Raw genomic sequence first — 18,807 nt, 5'->3', positions numbered from 1 at the left:
AGAGCGTTGGGGAAATGGGAGAGCTGTAAAGCGGGAGAGAGCGTTGGGGAAATGGGAGAGCTGTAAAGCGGGAGAGAGCGTTGGGGCAATGGGAGAGCTGTAAAGCGGGAGAGAGTGTTGGGGAAATGGGAGAGCTGTAAAGCAGGAGAGTGCGTTGGGGAAATTGGAGAGCTGTAAAGCAGGAGAGAGTGTTGGGGAAATGGGAGAGCTGTAAAGCAGGAGAGAGTGTTGTGACGAGTTGCCTTAAGTATTCTTCAAAATGGAGTTTCAGGTGTCAGATTGAACACTGCGATAAACTAAAGCTAACTAGAATATTAATTTGAAACAAAGCATTGCTTACAAGGAGTAGGATGCAGTTGCCATTAAGTTTGTTACAAGGCGTAATATTTAACCGCTTATCCGAAAATGTGCAGGTTCTTTGCTAAAAAAAAAACGGTCAAGTTAGGCGAATGATAATGGCACCTCGAATGTTCAGACAGTGAAGCTCATCTGAGGTCACTGGGGTCACTAACTCGACCATTTAAGGCAATGACTCTTAAAGGAATATATGTACCTCCCAGATCAGTTAATGATAAAATTATGGCTGTTCCTTTGAAAATCAAGGATATATAAGATGGTCAGAGGACAATATTAACCAATCACATCCAGCAAGAAACTAGTAAACTGACCAGCCTCCCTAAATGTGTTAATTCCCTCTGCTTCAAGCACTCCATGTAATAGCAAGGTTCTCATTCACACCACTCTCTGTAAAGAACCTCCTCCTAAATCCTTGATTTGTTAGCAGCTATTTTATGTGTATTGTACCCTCACTCTGGACTTTCCCATAAGCCTGATGGAGTTCTCCAATCCCACCTTCTCTTTAATTTGGGGACAATTGCAGTGTTCCTGCTGTCACTCCAGCTCAGTAAAAGGTGGGGAATTGAGTCTAGCTAGGACTTCCTGCTCTGTAGCCTCAGCACCCTGCAGGGAGATACGTTACTAATGCGGGCTATACCAACACTATCATTCAGTTTGCAAATGTGTTCTGACTCCCTTCATATCTTCTAAAGCCGTTCGTGTAAACCCCGCGATGCTGACAGGTGGAAAGAGGAAGTAGAGGCAGACAGGGCTTTGTACCAGGCAGGGAGGGTGAGAATAGTTGTGTACTAGGTGAGAGTTCCTTTCACCTAAATGTATGAGATCCTTTGCCAGGTGAGTCTTCTGTTAGAAGAATTGTCCCCCATTAAAAGAAAATATAAAAATCAAACTTAATACAATGACCCACCAACATGTTACAAAGAAATTACCAAACTAAAGAGAAGTATGAGAGCACGAGCCAGTGAAACAAAGTACGGATAACAACTCCATTAACTGGTGACTAATTGCTGGATGGGAGGGAATTTCACACAAACTGAGACTGTGCTACAATAGAGTGAGGCAGCGAGTGTGGATTGAGCGCTGACTGTTCCTTCCAATTGAGGGAAACGTCAAATACAGTTGTGTCAAGTCACAGACCTAAGAACATTCCCAATGTCTTCCATGTAGTTTACTGAGCTAAACACTGAGGCATTGTAACAAGATGATCTGTTACTTTCTCTCTTCTCTCAGCCAGGCTGGAGTCCCAAGCCTGAGTTTCCCCAATTGGCAAAGCTGATAAGAAAGGGCTTTGCAGTGTCTGAGAGACACATTCAGCAGCATGACTTAGGGGAAGAAGGATCTGGAAAAACAAACTCTCTCTGTACAGTGTGTCAAGGTCTGAAGCACCATGTGGTTCGGGGAAGAACAGAAACAATAAAAAGGATTTTCTTTTAGTTATTCTAGTTTCCAGTGCAGGGCCTGAGATTGCAGACATGCTTGTAAACCATGAATACATCACCATCAAGCAACAAGATGAATGTGGAATAAATGTCAAAATCACATTGAGGAGGGCTGTGGTTGTTAGAGATGATGTACCATCTGTCAAATTGCAGCAATGTTCATTCATTTTGTTCTTCTCCCCCAGCCTTTCAGGGGAATCTTGCCTGCATTGTTCAGACCAGAGTCCTTTCTGATACAGGCAGCAAGACCTCTGCCCACCATTGGTACCTCCATTGGTCGGTCCACAGGTTGTCCAAACTTCGATGCATTTGCCAGTTCCTGGAAGAAACCACATCGGAGGCAGAGGTGTTACAATCTTTGCCACACTGGTACCAGACAACGGAAGAGAGAGTTACTCCCAGTCACAGCTGTGTGGTAGGAGAACCGAGAGGGGCATGATCCTGAGGGCATATTCATTCTGAAACACAGGCTGAAGTCAGTGACGTATGTCTTTGTGTAGAAAGTTTCAAGTAAGCTGAACGGTTTAGCTGATATTGGGGTGAATTTAAATCAAAGTCAAGTCCAGCATCATTTGGATCCAGATCACATTGAAAACTTTTTCTCTTTGTCTTGGCAGCCGAAGTACATAAAAGCCCATGTCACCTGCCTCCTGGGTCTCAGAACTTTCTACTCTACCTCACTCTTTCACTCTGCACTTCCACACCTCCCTTCTTCCTGCACCTTTCAGAATGGTGCCTTGAGTTAACACATCAACCCTTCTCCTGCACTGAGCCTTGAGTGGGTCTGTGAATCTCATTTCTCCAGATCCAAAGTATTTTGCTGATCATCCATTCGAGGAAATTGTTAACTGGGGGAATTTTACAGCCCCCTCCGCCAGCTGGATTTTCCGGTCCCGGCTGTTAGATTTTTTGTAATGATATGCTGTGCATCTAGACAGCTGGGTGCTCTTTCTGATAAAGTCTCACCACTCTCCTCATAAGATTATTTAAGTGTAACATGATGGAGAATTATATTTCTGAATGAAGGCGATAGTCCTGTTTAAACTCGTTCTCAGATTTCCTTGCACCACACAATTTATAGTTGATAAAGTTATTTTTAACTAACCATTGTGTGTACTAATACGAATGCAGTTCCCTCACACTGTCATTCAGTCACCCCTCTCCCCCAGCACCCTGTGTTACTGACTGTATCTCTACTGATCTTAATCCAGTTCTCTCACACTGTCACTCAGTAACTCTTCTCCCCCAGTGCCCTGTGTTACTGGCTGTATCTCCACTGATGTTAATCCAGTTCTTTCACACTGTCACTCAGTAACCCCGCTTCCCCAAGCACCCTGTGTTACTGACTATATCTTTACTGATGTGAATACAGCTCCCACACATTTCACTCAATAACCACTCTCCCCCAGCACCCTGTGTTACTGGCTGTATCTCTACTGACATTAATCCATTGCCCACACACTGTCACTCAGTAACCCCAGTCCCCCAGTGCACTGTGTTACTGACTGTATCTCTACTGATGTTAATCCACCTCACTCACAGGGTCACTATAAGGGTAATGTACGTCTAGTCCCAGTGATGGCTCAGTACTATACTGTGATGATTGGAAGAGATGACAAGGCAGCTTTACCTGTGCAAGTGTAAGGGGCTGGCGGAGTGTTGTCTATCTGGAGCTGTAGGTGAAGGCTCTGGAGGCCGAAGACCCAGACCCGTTCTGTATTGTTGGTTCATTCAGGAAGTCCCAGATTAAGATTGTGTCATCGTGAGAGCTACTCACAATTTGAAACTCATCGAACTGTAGGCGGAAAACTCTTCCAGAATGCTCCTGGAATTGGATCAAAAAACATTTCACCCAAAAGCAATTAGAATCGACATCTCTGGAAAAGAGTAATGCCTCACTCCTGGCGAGAGAGTAACGCCTCACTCCTGGCGAGAGAGTAACGCCTCACTCCTGGCGAGAGAGTAACGCCTTACTCCTGGCGAGAGAGTAACGCCTCACTCCTGGCGAGAGAGTAACGCCTCACTCCTGGCGAGAGAGTACCATCTCGCTCCTGGCGAGAGAGTACCGTTTCACTCCTGGCGAGAGAGTAGCGCCTCGCTCCTGGCGAGAGAGTAACGTCTCGCTCCTGGCGAGAGAGTAATGCCTCACTCCTGGCGAGAGAGTAACGCCTCACTCCTGGCGAGAGAGTAACGCCTCACTCCTGGCGAGAGAGTAACGCCTCACTCCTGGCGAGAGAGTAACGCCTCACTCCTGGTGAGACAGTAATGCCTCACTCCTGGCGAGAGAGTAACGCCTCACTCCTGGTGAGACAGTAACGCCTCACTCCTGGTGAGACAGTAACGCCTTACTCCTGGCGAGAGAGTAACGCCTCACTCCTGGTGAGAGAGTAACGCCTCACTCCTGGTGAGAGAGTAACGCCTTACTCCTGGCGAGAGAGTAACGCCTCACTCCTGGCGAGAGAGTAACGCCTCACTCCTGGCGAGAGAGTAACGCCTCACTCCTGGCGAGAGAGTAACGCCTCACTCCTGGTGAGAGAGTAACGCCTCACTCCTGGGGAGAGAGTAACGCCTTACTCCTGGCGAGAGAGTAACGCCTCACTCCTGGCGAGAGAGTAACGCCTCACTCCTGGCGAGAGAGTAACGCCTCACTCCTGGCGAGAGAGTAACGCCTCACTCTTGGCGAGAGAGTAACGCCTCACTCCTGGGGAGAGAGTAACGCCTTACTCCTGGCGAGAGAGTAACGCCTCACTCCTGGCGAGAGAGTAACGCCTCACTCCTGGCGAGAGAGTAACGCCTCACTCCTGGCGAGAGAGTAACGCCTCACTCCTGGCGAGAGAGTAACGCCTCACTCTTGGCGAGAGAATAACGCCTCACTCCTGGCGAGAGAGTAACGCCTCACTCCTGGGGAGAGAGTAATGCCTCACTCCTGGGGAAAGAGTAACCTCTTACTCTCTGGAAAAGAGCAACATCCCACATCACTTAGATGTGTTGGGAATTTTTGTTTGAGCATGGGGTAATGATGGCGGTTTACAAAAAAATGGGAAAGCACCAGAGGTGAGGATACCATTTATATTGTCAGCTAGGTCAAGGGGCCAGGAATAATCAGTGTCAGCCATTTAGTGGAAATGGATCAAAGGGGTGGGTCTTCATGTACAAGGTGAGCTCACAGTGAATGAGAGGAGATAAAAGGGAAACTACAGTAAGAGGTTTAGGGAACTCACAAGCACATTGCATTAAGAGAAGTGAGGACAATGGGAGCTGATGACCAAACGTCCCTTAGGTTGTGAAGTCACTCAGATCAGAAACTGAGGGAGGGAAGACAAGACATTATCTTGAACAGAAAATTAGGCGGAAAGTTTGGACGTGGGGAGCAGATAAATGAGGTAGAGCTAGAGAGAGGCAGGCTAGGCCCTTAGACTTGATCACTAGGGAAGCGGGAGGGAACCGGTGCCAAGCTAAGGAGTTAGGTCAACTAACACCAACCTTGTGTTCACCTCTGGTGGTGCAGACTCCATGCTGGCTTCGGTGGGATTCATTTTCCTCGGTGGAAACATTTTAAAGGAGAGGTGAGAGGGGTGGGGCAAGTTGAGTTGCTCAAAGGAGGAGGAAGTATCCGAGGGGCAGAGGATGAAACCAATGTGAGATTTGGTGATAAGGACATAATGTCACCACATATTGGGAGAGTAACATCTCAGTCAGCAGCAGCTCATTTATTGTTATCTCACATAGCAACAAGTACCTGCATTTATATAGCGTAAAATGTCCCTAGACACACAACATGAAGTAGAACAGTTTCTTCCACCAAACACTGACAGAGGTGACAGTATTTACCACAGCCTGGAGCTCGCACTCAGGACCTCATCAACACACCATCTGATTGGCACTCACTAATTTCCATGGCGATTATCAGTCAGGGAAGGAACACTGGCCAATCGCATGGAACTAAGTGGATGTCCATTCGGAAAACCTGTACAACGTATCTTATGCACTCGTGTACTGTGCCATCACTCTCCTGCCCTGTGTGGCACACACATCTCTGCCCCGGCCTGGCAACTTCCTGCAGCTACAAGGCTTGCTTCCTTTCCGTCCCTCCTGGGATTATTCACCTCGAGTAGATCCTGTGCCTCAGGCCTACTTACCACCAGGGTTCTCAGGCACAGAGTTCCGGCAGGGGCTCGGGGATCCAACGCAGCCTCCAGGTCCCACACCTTGATCTTCCTGTTTAAAAACAGAAATAATTGAGCATGGAGCCTGGAAGAGACACAGAGCTAAAGGCACCTGCACCTCCCCATCCCCCCACCTTTAATCTGGGGTATTTGTTCTGATTGGCCGGCTGAGGGGCCTTCCTATGCACAAGATGGCTGCTTCCAATACAACTGTAATCACAGTTCAAAGGCTCATCAAAGTGCAAAATGTTTTGAGATATATCTGATACATAGAAGTAAAGAATACGTATTTATTCATGACCTCCGGACAGATCAAAGTACCTCATAGCTAATGAAGAACACAGCAGTCAAACTGCAAACAGCAAAATTCTACAGCAATATGTGATCAGCCAATATATTTTACTGATGTTGGTTGAGGGATTACTATTGGCCATACACTGGGTAGAACTCCCTTGCTCCCCTTCAAATAGTGGCCATTGGATATTTCCAGGGCCCAGGAGAGGAGGTGCAGACGGTCTTAATCACTAGGGCCTGTGCCTTTGGGGGGCCAGGGCTCATTGGCCAAGTGACCTGTCAATCTGGATGGTGTGTGTCCAAAGCAGCCAATGCAGCACGTAGACCATCCTGATTGACAGGCTAATTGACCAATGATTGCTGTTGTTGTGAGCCTGTTGTTGTGTCTGGTTGTCGGAGTGCTGCTTCCTTAATCTTCAGACCTGGCTGGAGTGCAAGCAGGTTGATGACAGTTGTGTCGATTTATTGTATTTCTTGAAACGAGTGTTGATCACTCATTGATTAGAAGCATTTAAAAGATTTTGAGGTGTCAGCTGTGGATCCCTCGCCTTTGAATCAGAGGGTTGTGGGTTCATGTCCCACTCCCGGAAACCAAGAATTGTGATTGTACTCGAAAGAGTTGCAATCTGTGACTGTTGATAACTCGAAAGAGTTTGATGACAGTTGTTTTGAAGCAGGTACCCCTCATGCCACCAGCCCCCCAACATGAAACAATATTTCTTTTCTCTGTGATCTCTGCACTGTAAATCTTTATTTTCTCTATCCCTCTTTTCCTGCATGAATGCAAAGGAGGCAACATTGCAACCCTCTTCCTGTGTTTGAGTGCGTGCAAATAAACTAACCCTTTAAGTTCATCCTATCTCGAGTTTGCTGTGGGTTCATCAATAAAAAATTGGATCACACCAAAACTGAGGGTTTGGGAAAGACGCCACTGCTTATAGAGGGGGGAAGCAAATCAAAACACCTTCCTGTTTATGGATGGGTGGTGAGAGGAGAAATTAGTGCTGTTTAAATTAACCTCCTCCTGTCTGTAACACTGGTTTTGTCTACGTTTGGGACTGTGGTGTTGGGGCTTTGACAACATGAGGTGCAATTCCAGTGGTGGGGGCAATCTCTCCTGACCTCAGTCTTCCCTTGAAATTGAGTGTGAGAGGTGAGAACCTTGCGACTGGGTGTGAACTGGACACACACACACGCGCACGCATGCACACACGCACGCACACACACACACACGCTGATCGCTGAGGGGCCACACACACACCTTGCCCCTCCCCCTCCCCAAAAACCTATCCACACCAGCCAGGGAGAGGAGGAAAACTGAGGCTGAAAGCCAACCTGCCTCCAACCCCCATTTTCATATGAACTCCACTGAGGCCAGCTTGGAGTCTGCACCACCAGAGGTGAATGTAAGGTCAGTGTTAGTTGAACCCAACTCCTTAGCTAGGCACCGGTTCCCTTCCCCTTCCCTGGTGATCAAGTCTAAGGGCCTAGCCTATCTCTCCGTAGTTCTACTTCTTAACCAAAAAGGCAAAACAGGTTTCATTAGTTAGCTCTGCTGCTTGGTACTTTTTAATGATGATCTTTATTAATTATAATTTTTTAAATGATCAAGCTATTGCTTTGACGTTGATTTTTTTTTATGTTCAGCAAGTTGTTTATGTTTTCTTCATACCTTAACTTTTTTTTGAAATTCATGTTTAATGTTGTGCCAAACCAGATCTCAGGGCAGCTGCTGTTGGGTTTCTTGCTGAAGGGGAATGGGAGGCTCACAAGGGTCTGATTGCATTTTTGGAGGGCTGGCAACAGGGGTTAATTTTGCTCCAATAGAAATGGGAAGTGTTGGAAATGCTCAGCATATCTGGTGGCATCTGTGGTCAGAATGAGAGCATATTGTGGACCTGAAGCTTTGATTCTGTTTCTCTCTCCACCGATGCTGCCTGGCCTGCTCAGTATTTCTAGCACTTCCTGTTTAAATTTCATGGCATATGGGCAATTATAAATGTGGTTAGTTTCAACTTAAAATGAGAATATATTTATCACTCATCGCAAAATGTAATTTTTCTGTTAACATTGGTTGGTGCTAATTTACTGGAAGGTTTTGTCATTTTTAAACTTGGAAGTGAAACCAGGAGTTATGCGCCAATAAAGTATGTCACTGTTAGTTCAAGATATTCTCATTTGTACATAGGATTGTTGTTTACAGTGCTTGTGAGCTTCAAGTCTTTTGGGTGTTGCTGTCTGGATATTGCATAGGGACTGGTTCAAAGAAGCGGAGCTGGTTACATAATATAAAGACCAAGTGGTGTGTAACTGTCTGACAAAGCTGTGGTTGTTAAGTATATTACACTGAAACCTGAGCTTTCGATGGGCTTTCTAAATGGAGGCAAAAAGTACAAAAGTCAAGAAGTTTTGCTTATAAGACAGTTCAACCCCACTGTGACTATGGTTCCCAATTCTGGGCACCTAAAGGATGTGAAGGGGAGGGTTAAAGGTCGGATGGGGTGTGGGGTGTGGTGAGGAATTAGGGACCCACAGGAGAAGCACCAGGGCCCATAATTTCTCTCGCTGGCTCTGGGTATATCCACCTAAGAGGACAGATGAGGCCTTGGTTTAATGGTTTATCTGAAACACAGCACTTCCGATAGTGCAGCTCTGAAAGTCTACGCCTACATTCTGTGCTCAAGTCTCTGGAGTTGGACAACCTTCTGATTGAGGTGACAGCCACTGAGCCAGTGCACAGCTTTTTCTTCCATTTCTCCTGTCTTTCAACTCAGGTTTCCGAGGAAAAGGTCAGTGTCATTCTAACTCTCTAGCTCGAGTGACTAACATGCCCAGTACCATTTGGAGATCAAGTTTGGGTTGGTTATATTCTACCATAAACTTCAATCCTAAAGCAATACATCATTCTTTATAGTTTTTAAAAATTCATTCATGGGATTTGGGCTTCGCTGGCTGGGCCAGTATTCATTACCTAACCCTAGTTGCCTTTGAAGTTTACCACAGGGAGTAGAGAGTTCTGAAGCAGGAAAATCCCGTTTCCCATTCCTGAGTAGCGTAATCTGATCTCTGTAATTTAGGGCCACCCTGGTGCATTTATACAATGTATGGTGCCCTGTGTTCACATTTTATATATCCCCAAAATAGAATTCCTTGGGCAACTGCGAAGGACATAAATCAGCATACTTTGAGAATGTGGGAAGCGCTGCTCCCTTGTACTGGCACAGAATGTCGAGTATATGACCTCTTTATTGCTGCTAACCTTCCCTAATCTTCACAGGGAAGATAAATGCTTTGGAAGAGATGCTGACGCCTGTTCATTACTGTGGAAAATTAGGACGGTCACAAGCTGAGCTTGTAACGGACCAGTACGGGACCTGTTGCTAAGTTAATGATGTCATAATCAGTTACCTCCTGTTGTTAAACTAATCAGGTCTTAGAATTGGGCCATGGTTGTTACCCTTGTGATGAATAGGAGTCTCCAGTATCGCTTCCCACCCCCCCCACCCCGCAAAGTTTTTTCTCTCCCTAGTAAGGTGCTAGTCTGATCCCATGTTATTCTCCCCATGAATGTGACAACTGTCCCGTACATAGAATCTTATAGCACAGGGGATGTTTGGCCCATCGTGGCTGTGCTGGCTCTTTGAAAGAGCTTAGTCCCACTCCTCCCTGCCATGTGCCTACATTACAACAGTGACTACATTGCGAAAGTATTGGCTGTAAAGTGCTTTGGAATGTCCGGTGGTCATGAAAGGCACTATATAAATGCAAGTCCTTTGTTTTCATGGCCATGCAAATTTTATCCCCTTCAAGTATTTATCCACTTCCCTTTCAGAAGTTACTGTTCAATGTGCTTCCACTGCCCCTTCAGGCAACACATTCCAGACCACAATTCATACATGTAAAGTGTGAGTGCTGGCCGAGTGTCTAAGACCCATCACAGCCATCCCCAATCTATCACCCACACAAATGTGCGTGCACACACACATGTGCACATGCAGACACACACACACATGTGCATGCAGACACGCATGTACATACATACATGTACGCATGCAGACACACACAAATGTACATGTGCAGACTCACACACACACACACACACACGTGCACGTGCAGGCACACACATATACACACACATGCGCATGTGCAGGCACACACACATGCAGACACACACGTGCATGTGCAGATACACTCACACATGTGCACGTGCAGACACACACACACCAGACACACACGCGCATGCAGATATGCACAAACACACGCGCACAAACACACAAACACACACACACGTGCACAAACACACACACAAGTGCACAAACATACACACGTGCACAAACACACACACGTGCACAAACACACACATGGTCACTCCCAGAGAACACGTTGCTGGCTCATGTGGCGGATGCCAATTTACTTTGTATCTTCAAATGACAGCTGCACCAGTTCCTGGTTATTAAGGATTACCGAATTAGGATGGGTTGATGGAATTAAGATACTGGTCAGCAATGATCTAACGGAATGGTAGAATAGGCTTGAGGGGCTGAATGACCTCCTCCTGTTCCTATGACCCTGGGTGGGATGGAGATTATGGCCAGAATTTTCACGTCGACGTGTGGGGGTGGGCCTGGCACGCCGACGCGTGGTGACGTCGGGCATGTATCCTGACGTCACCGCGCGTCATTCAGATCTTTTGTTTGGTGGGCGTGCGTCGGAGGCGGCTGCGTGCCCGCCGACCTGTCAAAGGCCTGTTAAGGCCATTTAAAAACCAATTGAAGTCATTATCAACACTGCCCTTCCAATCTTAAGGTTGGCGGGGGGAGCAAGCGAAGAGCCCAAGTGGCCTTCACATTTTTCAGGAAACCTCATCCACGGGGCGGGATGAGGTTTCCTGAAGGTTTTATTAAATAAATAAATAAATGTTGCTCAATTCGTAAACATGTCCCAACTCATGCGACATTGTCACATGAGGGGACGTGTGTAAATAATTTTTAACTTTCTTTATTAAAAGTTCTCAACATGTTCCTAATCTCCCTGAGGCAGCTCCGTGCCTCAGGGAGATTTCTGCTCTCTTTCGCGTGCATGCGACTCTCCCTCCTCCCCCCGCCTGCACGGGTAGTGCTGCTCCCGGCCGTGCGTCACGCTGTGCGGGCCTTAATTGTCCCGCCCACATAAAATGGTGGCACGGACCGACTGCGGGCGGCGATCGGCTCTGCGCCCACTCCCGACCGGCCTGCCCGACATGGGGAAAATTCTCCCCCATATCACACAAGGGTGAAAGGCTAAATAACATAAATCATGGTCAGTGTGGCCTGCTGGACCGGTTACAAGTCGGAGGGAGGGGTCAGAGATAATTGTACTAATTTATTTCCCCCTAATAGACTGTTGGTTTTATATTGCTATTCCCCTGAATCTGGGTGAGTGGGAAGGGTCTGAAGCGGGATGCGGTAGCCAAGATGGACCAGCCGTTTTTTTTCCTGTCCGACATTGTCATATGTTCATATAAAGAAAGAAACAATTTGCATTTCTATAGCATCTTTCATGACCTTATGATGAACTAAAGAACTTGTTGTTGCTGTTGTAATGTAGGAAGTGTGGTAGTCAATTTGAGCACAGCAAGCTCCCACAAATAGCAATGCAATAAACGAACCAGTATCTGCTCTGGTGATGTTGGCTGAGGGATAAATATTGGTCAGGGCACTGTGGGTGGGGTACCTCTCTGCTCTCCTTTCAAATCACACCATGGGATCTTTTACATCCACTTGGGAGGGCAAATGGGGCCTCGATTTAGCATTTCATCCAAACAAAGGTAGCTCTGACAGTGCAACACTCCCTCAATCACAGAGTATCATCTTAAATCATTTACTCAAGATTCTGGAAGCTTAAAGTGGTGCTCAGCTCAGGGATGCTGAGGTCAATTTTAGAATCTGTCCTGACACCTTGGCTAGGAATCGAATCTGTGACTATCCAAGCTTGTCGGTGTCAATACCGCCCCAGTATGAATGGGAAGCCATCTGAATGTTTGAGGGGAAGGCCTGATATTAATACAAGCCACAAGCAGAATGCTACCCACCACACAGTCAAACATACTAAACCTTGCGATAGCCCTTAAATCGGATTATAAAATAGGCTCAGAGTGGCGGGGCCCGCTAAATGAGAAATCTTAAAGCTGTTCTGTTCCTTTGCTGTCCTGACTGGAATTTTGAACGTTAGCTCCTGGAAGCTGATCATCGGAAATCAATGGAGCAGTAAAATGATAGACTAAAAGGTCTCAATTTTAACTGCCCTTGCTCGGCAGAAACCAGACCGGATTGTGGGGAGGTTAGTTAAAATAAGGTAACTTAGCCCCTCACGTTTTACATCCTCCCCGCCTCCTTATTAATATCGAGGCTAAAATGTTCAAAATCTGACACAAAAATGCTGAAAACTCTAGAAGGATTTTAAGGAGGAATGTTTCGGGCTGTGGTTCCCATCGCAGGTGTTAGGGGTGAATCTGTGATCCCTGCAGGAATTATTGCTTGCAGGAAGCATGTGTTAGAGATTGTTGCCTCAAACTCCCGCCCTTTCCCCAACTACTATTGTGAAATCAGCCCCAGTAACATTTTTAAAAATTAATTCATGGGATGTGGGCATCACTGGCTGGGCCAGCATTTATTGCCCATCCCTAGTTGCCCTTGAGAAGATGGTGGTGAGCTGCCTTTTTGAACTGCTGCAGTCCATGTGGTGTAGGTACACCCACAGTGCTGTTAGGAAAGGAGTTCCAGGATTTTGACCCAATGACATTGAAGGAACGGTGATATGTTTCCAAGTCAGGATGGTGAGTGACTTGGAGGGGAACTTGGAGGTGGTGGTGTTCCCATCTACTTGCTGCCCTTGTCCTAGATGGTAATGGTCGTGGGTTTGGAAGGTGCTGTCAAAGGAATCTTGGTGAATTCCTGCAGTGCATCTTGTGGATGGTGCACACTGCTGCTGCTGTGCATAGGTGGTGGACGGAGCGAATGTTTGTGAATGTGGTGCTGCTTTGTCCTGGACGGTATCAAACTTATTCAGTGTTGTGGGAGCTGCACTCATCCAGGCAAGTGGGGAGTATTCCATCACTCAACTGACTTGTGCCTTGTAGATGGTGGACAGGCTTTGGGTAGTCAGGAGGTGAGTTACTTGTTGCAGGACTCCTAGTCTCTGATCTGCTCTTGTAGCCACAGTATTTATATGGCTAGTCTCATGCAGTTTGTGGTCAATGGTAACCCCCAGGATGTTGATAGTGGGGGATTCAGTGATGGTAATGCCATTGAACATCAAGAAGCGATGGTTGGATTCTCTCGTTGGAGATGGTCATTGCCTGACATTTCTGTGGTGCAAATGTTATTTGCCACTTGTCAGTCCAAGCCTAGATATTGCCCAGGTCTTGCTGCATTTGGACATGGACTGCTTTAGTGTCTGAGGAGTCGCGAAAGGTGGTGAACATTGTGCAATCATCAGTGAACATTCCCACTTCTGAGCTTATGATTGAAGGAAGGACATTGATGAAGCAGCTGAAGATGGTTGGACGAGCACACTACCCTGAGCAACTCCTGCAGTGATATCCTGCTGAGATGACTGACCTCTAACAACCACAGCCATCTTCCATTTTGCTGGGTATGATTCCAACAAGCAGAGAGTTTTCCCCCTGATTTCCATTAACTCCAGTTTTGCTAGGGTTCCTTGATGCCACACAGTCAAACGCAGCCTTGATGTCAAGGGCAGTCACTCTCACCTCACCTTGGGAATTCAGCTCATTTGTCCATGTTTGAACCAAGACTGTAATGAAGTCAGGAGCTAAGTGGCCCTGGTGGAACCCAAACTGGGCATCAGTGAGCAGGTTATTGCTAAGTAAATGCCACTTGATAGCACTGTTGATGACCCCTTCCATTACTTTACTGATGATCGAGAGTAGACTGGGGTGGGCCAGTAATTGGCCGGGTTGGATTTGTCCTGCATTTTGTGTACAGGTCATACCTGGGTAATTTTCCACATAGCTGGGTAGATGCCAGTGTTGTAGCTGTACTGGAACAGCTTGGCTAGGGGCGTGGCAAGTTCTGGAGCACAAGTCTTCACACAATATTGTCAGGACCCATAGCCTTTGCAGTATCCAGTGCCTTCAGCCATTTCTTGATATCATGTGGAGTGAATCGAATTGGCTGAAGACTGGCATCTGTAATGCTGGGGACCTCCGGAGGAGGCCGAGATGGATTATCCACTTCTAGCTGAAAATTATAGCAGATGCTTCAGCCTTATCTTTTGCACTGAGGTGCTGGGCTCCTCCATCATTGAGGATGGGGATACTTATGGAGCCTCCTCCTCCAATGAGCTGTTTAATTGTCCACCACCATTCACGACTGGATGTGGCAGGACTGCAGAGCTTAGATTTGATCCGTTGGTTGTGGGATTGCTTATCTCTGTCTATCACTTGTTGCTTTTGCTGTTTGACACGCAAGTTGTCCTGTGTTGTCGCTTCACCAGGTTGACACCTCATTTTTAGATATGCCTGGTGCTGCTCCTGGCATGCCCTCCTGCACTCTTCATTGAACCAGGGTTGATCCCCTGGCTTGATGGTAATGGTAGAGTGGGGGATATGCCGGGCTATGAGGTTACAGATTGTGTTCGAGCAATTCTGCTGCTCCTGATGGCCCACAGCGCCTCATGGATACCCAGTCTTGAGTTGCTAGATCTGTTCAATATCTATCCCATTTAGCACGGTGTCAGTGTCACATAACACGATGGAGGGTATCCTCAATGTGAAGGCGGAACTTCATCTCCACAAGGACCATGCGGTGGTCACTCCTACCGAAGCTGTCATGGACAATTGCATCTGCAGCAGGCAGGTTGGTGAGGATGAGGTCAAGTATGTTTTTCCCTCTTGTCGGTTCCCTCACCACCTGCCACAGACCCAGTCTAGCAGCTATGCCCTTTAGGACTCAGCCAGCTCGATCTGTGGTCGTGCTACTGAGCCACTCTTGTTGATGGACATTGAAGTCCCCACCCAGAGTACATCCTGCGCCCTTGCCAACCTCAATGCTTCCTCCAAGTGGTGTTCAACATGGAGGAGCACTGATTCATCAGCTGAGGGAGGGCGGTACGTGGTAATCAGCAGGAGGTTTCCTTGCCCATGTTTGACCTGATACCATGAGACTTCATGTGGTCCGGAGTCAATGTTGGACTCCCAGGGCAACTCCCTCCCAACTGTAACACTGTGCTGCCATGGTCATTGGACTTTTAATTCTAGATTTTTATTGACATCCAATTCCACTGTCTGCTGTGGTGGGATTCGAACCCGGTTCCCCAAAGCATTACCCTGGGTCTCTAGATTACTAATCTAGTGACAATATCAGTATACCATCACCTCCCCTAGCGGACGCAGCGTAGCAACTCCTCATGTTATTTGCCATTCAGATATTGACAGAACTTCTATAACTGAAATAAGAACAGAAAATGCTAGAAAAACTCAGTAGGTCTGGCAGCATCTATGGAGTTAATTTTTCGATTTAATGTTTCGAGTCCACATGATTCTGCTATCTGTGTCTGTGTTTATCAGACTGGGTCCCTCTCACGGTGCTCCCGGTGAAATGTGCTGCGTGCAGGGAGAACAATCCAGCTTTCTGCACGTATCACTTAATAGACGGAAAAAAGTCCCTGGGGGCTGATGATTTCTTCTCTAACACTCCCCAAAATGCTGCTTGTCACTGGTCCAGAGAATGGTTGAGTAGGGAAGGCATGTAGGAGGAAAAATGGATCAGGAAGGGATGGAGCAGGAAGACATGGAGCAGGAAAGGGTTGGATCATTTGTGCAGCATAGGCACTTGTTTTGGGAGGCAGTCAGTGTAAGTTCAAGAGGCTAATGTGTCCCCCACGGCGCTGGACACTGATCAGACAGATACCCCGTGGGTAAAAATGGGTGAGGGATGAACTTCTTACCCGTCATAGGCACCACTAACAATTCTCTTGCTGTCAAAGCGGATGCAGCGTACCAACTCCTCGTGCCCCTCTAGTACCCGCAGGCACGCACCACATTCAATGTCCCACAATCTGTGGTGGGGAGAAAAGATGGAGTTTACATTAATTTCTCTATCTTAGATTATCAATTATCAATACCTGTGACACCAGCACAGCACCAGGGACTCGGACCCCTGCACAATACACCTTGCATTCCTGTGGTCCATTTCATGACTTCAGGACATTTCAAAGAACCTTAAAATGATTGAAGTACTTTATGAAGTAGAGTGACTGATGCAAAGTATTAAACTCAATAGCCAATAATCACACAGCAATGAGATAAATGATCAGACAATCTGCCTCAGTGACGTTGGCTGAGGGATAAATATTGATCAGAAAACTGGTGAGAACCTCCTGACGCTTCTTCCATAGAGGCACTGAGATCCATTACGTCCATCTGAGGGGGAGATGTCTGGGGCCTTGCTTTGACATCTAATCAAAAAGATGGCACTCGCGACAGTACAGCACCCCCGCAGGACTGTTATCTTAGCTTGAGCTCAAGTCTTGAGAGGGGATTGTACCCCCAACCTCCTGACTTCAGGGTGAGAGTGTTATCCACGGAGTCTTGGCTGGAGATCAAATATTAACGTACCACTGGTATCTTCGATGTCAATGCTAGTTAATTTGTGCAGTCATGTGATCACTTTGTGGAAAATGGCACAATTTCATGATCCAACTTGTTTTGTGAAATTGATATGTTGACATTTTTCCTTCTATTCAGTCTGGTTTCTGAATCATATGGCGTAACAGACCTCGGTGATTTACACAGATTACTTAACTGGACAAGGAAGTGGTGGAGAGGAGCTCACCGGATGGTGTTATCTGATGATCCACTGACAACCAGTCTGTCTCGATATTGTAAACAGGCAATCCCACGCTTGTGCCCATTCAGCGTCCGTACAAATTCACAAGTGCTTGTGTTCCAAATCTAGAATCAATTGGAAGCAGGGAAATGGTTTTGTTAATTCTTCAACTGAGCACAAGGTGCAACAAGTAAGATACAAGCTATTTCTTCAGAGTATAGAAACATAGAAACTAGGAGCAGGAGTAGGCCATTCGGCCCTTCGAGCCTGCTCCGTCATTCATTATGATCATGGCTGATCATCCAACTCAATAGCCTGCTCCCGCTTTCTCCCCATATCCTTTGATCCCTTTCGCCCCAAGAGCTATATCTAACTCCTTCTTGAAAACATACAATGTTTTGGCCTCAACTACTTTCTGTGGTAGCTAATTCCACAGGCTCACCACTCTCTGGGTGAAGAAATTTCTCCTCATCTCAGTCCTAAATGGTCTACCCAGTATCCTCAGACTGTGACCCCTGGCCCTGGACTCCCCCACCATCGGGAACATCCTTCCTGCATGTACCTGTCTAGTCCTGTTAGAATTTTATAGGTAAATATATACATTATATCAAAATATATATATTATATATATTAAATATATACAGAATAACAGATATCTAGGAGTGAGTTACAGGCTGGAATCTAATCAAGGGGTTCAGGTGGTTTACATATAGAATAACAGATACCTGGGAATGAGTTACAGACTTGAATCAAATCAAGGGGTTTGGGTTAATTATATATAGAATAACAGATACCCAGGAGTGAGTTACAGACTGGAATCTAATCAAGAGGTTCGGGGTGGTTTATATATAGAATAACAGACACCCTGGAGTGAGTTACAGGCTGGAATCAAATCGAGAGGTTTGGGTGGTTTATACACAGAATGACGATACCCGGGAGTGAGTTACAGACTGGAATCTAATCGAGGGGTTCGGAGTGATTTATATATAGAATAACAGAAACCTGGGAGTGAGTTACAGACTGGAATCTAATTGAGGGGCTCGGGGTGATTTATATATAGAATAACAGATACCCAGGAATGAGTTACAGACTGGAATCAAATCGAGAGGTTTGGGTGGTTTATACACAGAATGACGATACCCGGGAGTGAGTTACAGACTGGAATCTAATCGAGGGGTTCGAGTGGTTTATTTCTAGAATAACAGATACCTGGGAGTGAGATACACACTGGAATCTAATCGCGGGGTTCGGGTGGTTTATATACAGAATAACAGATACCCAGGAGTGAGTTACTGGAATTCAATAAGAGGTTTAGGGGTGGGGGGCGGGGGGGCTGGAATTTAATTGAGGGGTTTGCTGAAGTTGTACAGAATAACAGATACCTGGGAACGAGTTACAGACTGGAATCTTAACGAAGGATGAAGATGATTGAAATATAGAAATTGTGATTCTTCAGCAGTGAGTTACAGACAGGAAACTAATTGAGGGGTTCAGGAGGTTTATATATAAAAAAATCTGGGGTGTTTTTTTACAGGAATTCAATTGATGGGTTTCGATGCTGTTGTATTCTAACAGCAGGAGCTGAGCCATTAATTGCTGCCATGTGCATCCCAACCTGCAATCTAGCAGGTGTATTAGATGTATAAAGCTTACAGTTTGGATTACCTGGCCTGGGACGCTCACCTCCCCTGACAGAAACTGTTAGTGTGCACATTGGCCATC

General features: G+C 46.4%; 1 protein-coding gene across 1 annotated transcript in view; it reads right to left on the bottom strand.

Annotated features, from left to right (window-relative positions):
- Positions 1–3,426: 3,426 nt before the first annotated feature.
- The window catches only part of LOC144694613 (beta-TrCP-like), a 40,164-nt gene continuing 24,783 nt past the window's right edge, over positions 3,427–18,807 (bottom strand). The window contains exons 7-10 of the mRNA XM_078565213.1: positions 17,092–17,210; positions 16,205–16,315; positions 5,936–6,014; positions 3,427–3,621 (exon numbers count right to left, since the gene is read on the bottom strand). Of these exons, the coding sequence (XP_078421339.1) occupies positions 3,460–3,621; positions 5,936–6,014; positions 16,205–16,315; positions 17,092–17,210 (471 nt within the window). The 3' untranslated portion in view covers positions 3,427–3,459. The remainder of the gene's footprint in view (positions 3,622–5,935; positions 6,015–16,204; positions 16,316–17,091; positions 17,211–18,807) is intronic.

This window comes from Cetorhinus maximus, chromosome 20 (assembly GCF_964194155.1).
Source record: "Cetorhinus maximus chromosome 20, sCetMax3.hap1.1, whole genome shotgun sequence".
NCBI classification, from domain to species: domain Eukaryota; kingdom Metazoa; phylum Chordata; class Chondrichthyes; order Lamniformes; family Cetorhinidae; genus Cetorhinus; species Cetorhinus maximus.
The sequence above is the reverse complement of the archived record's forward strand: the minus strand, read 5'-3'. Positions and strand labels throughout refer to the sequence as shown.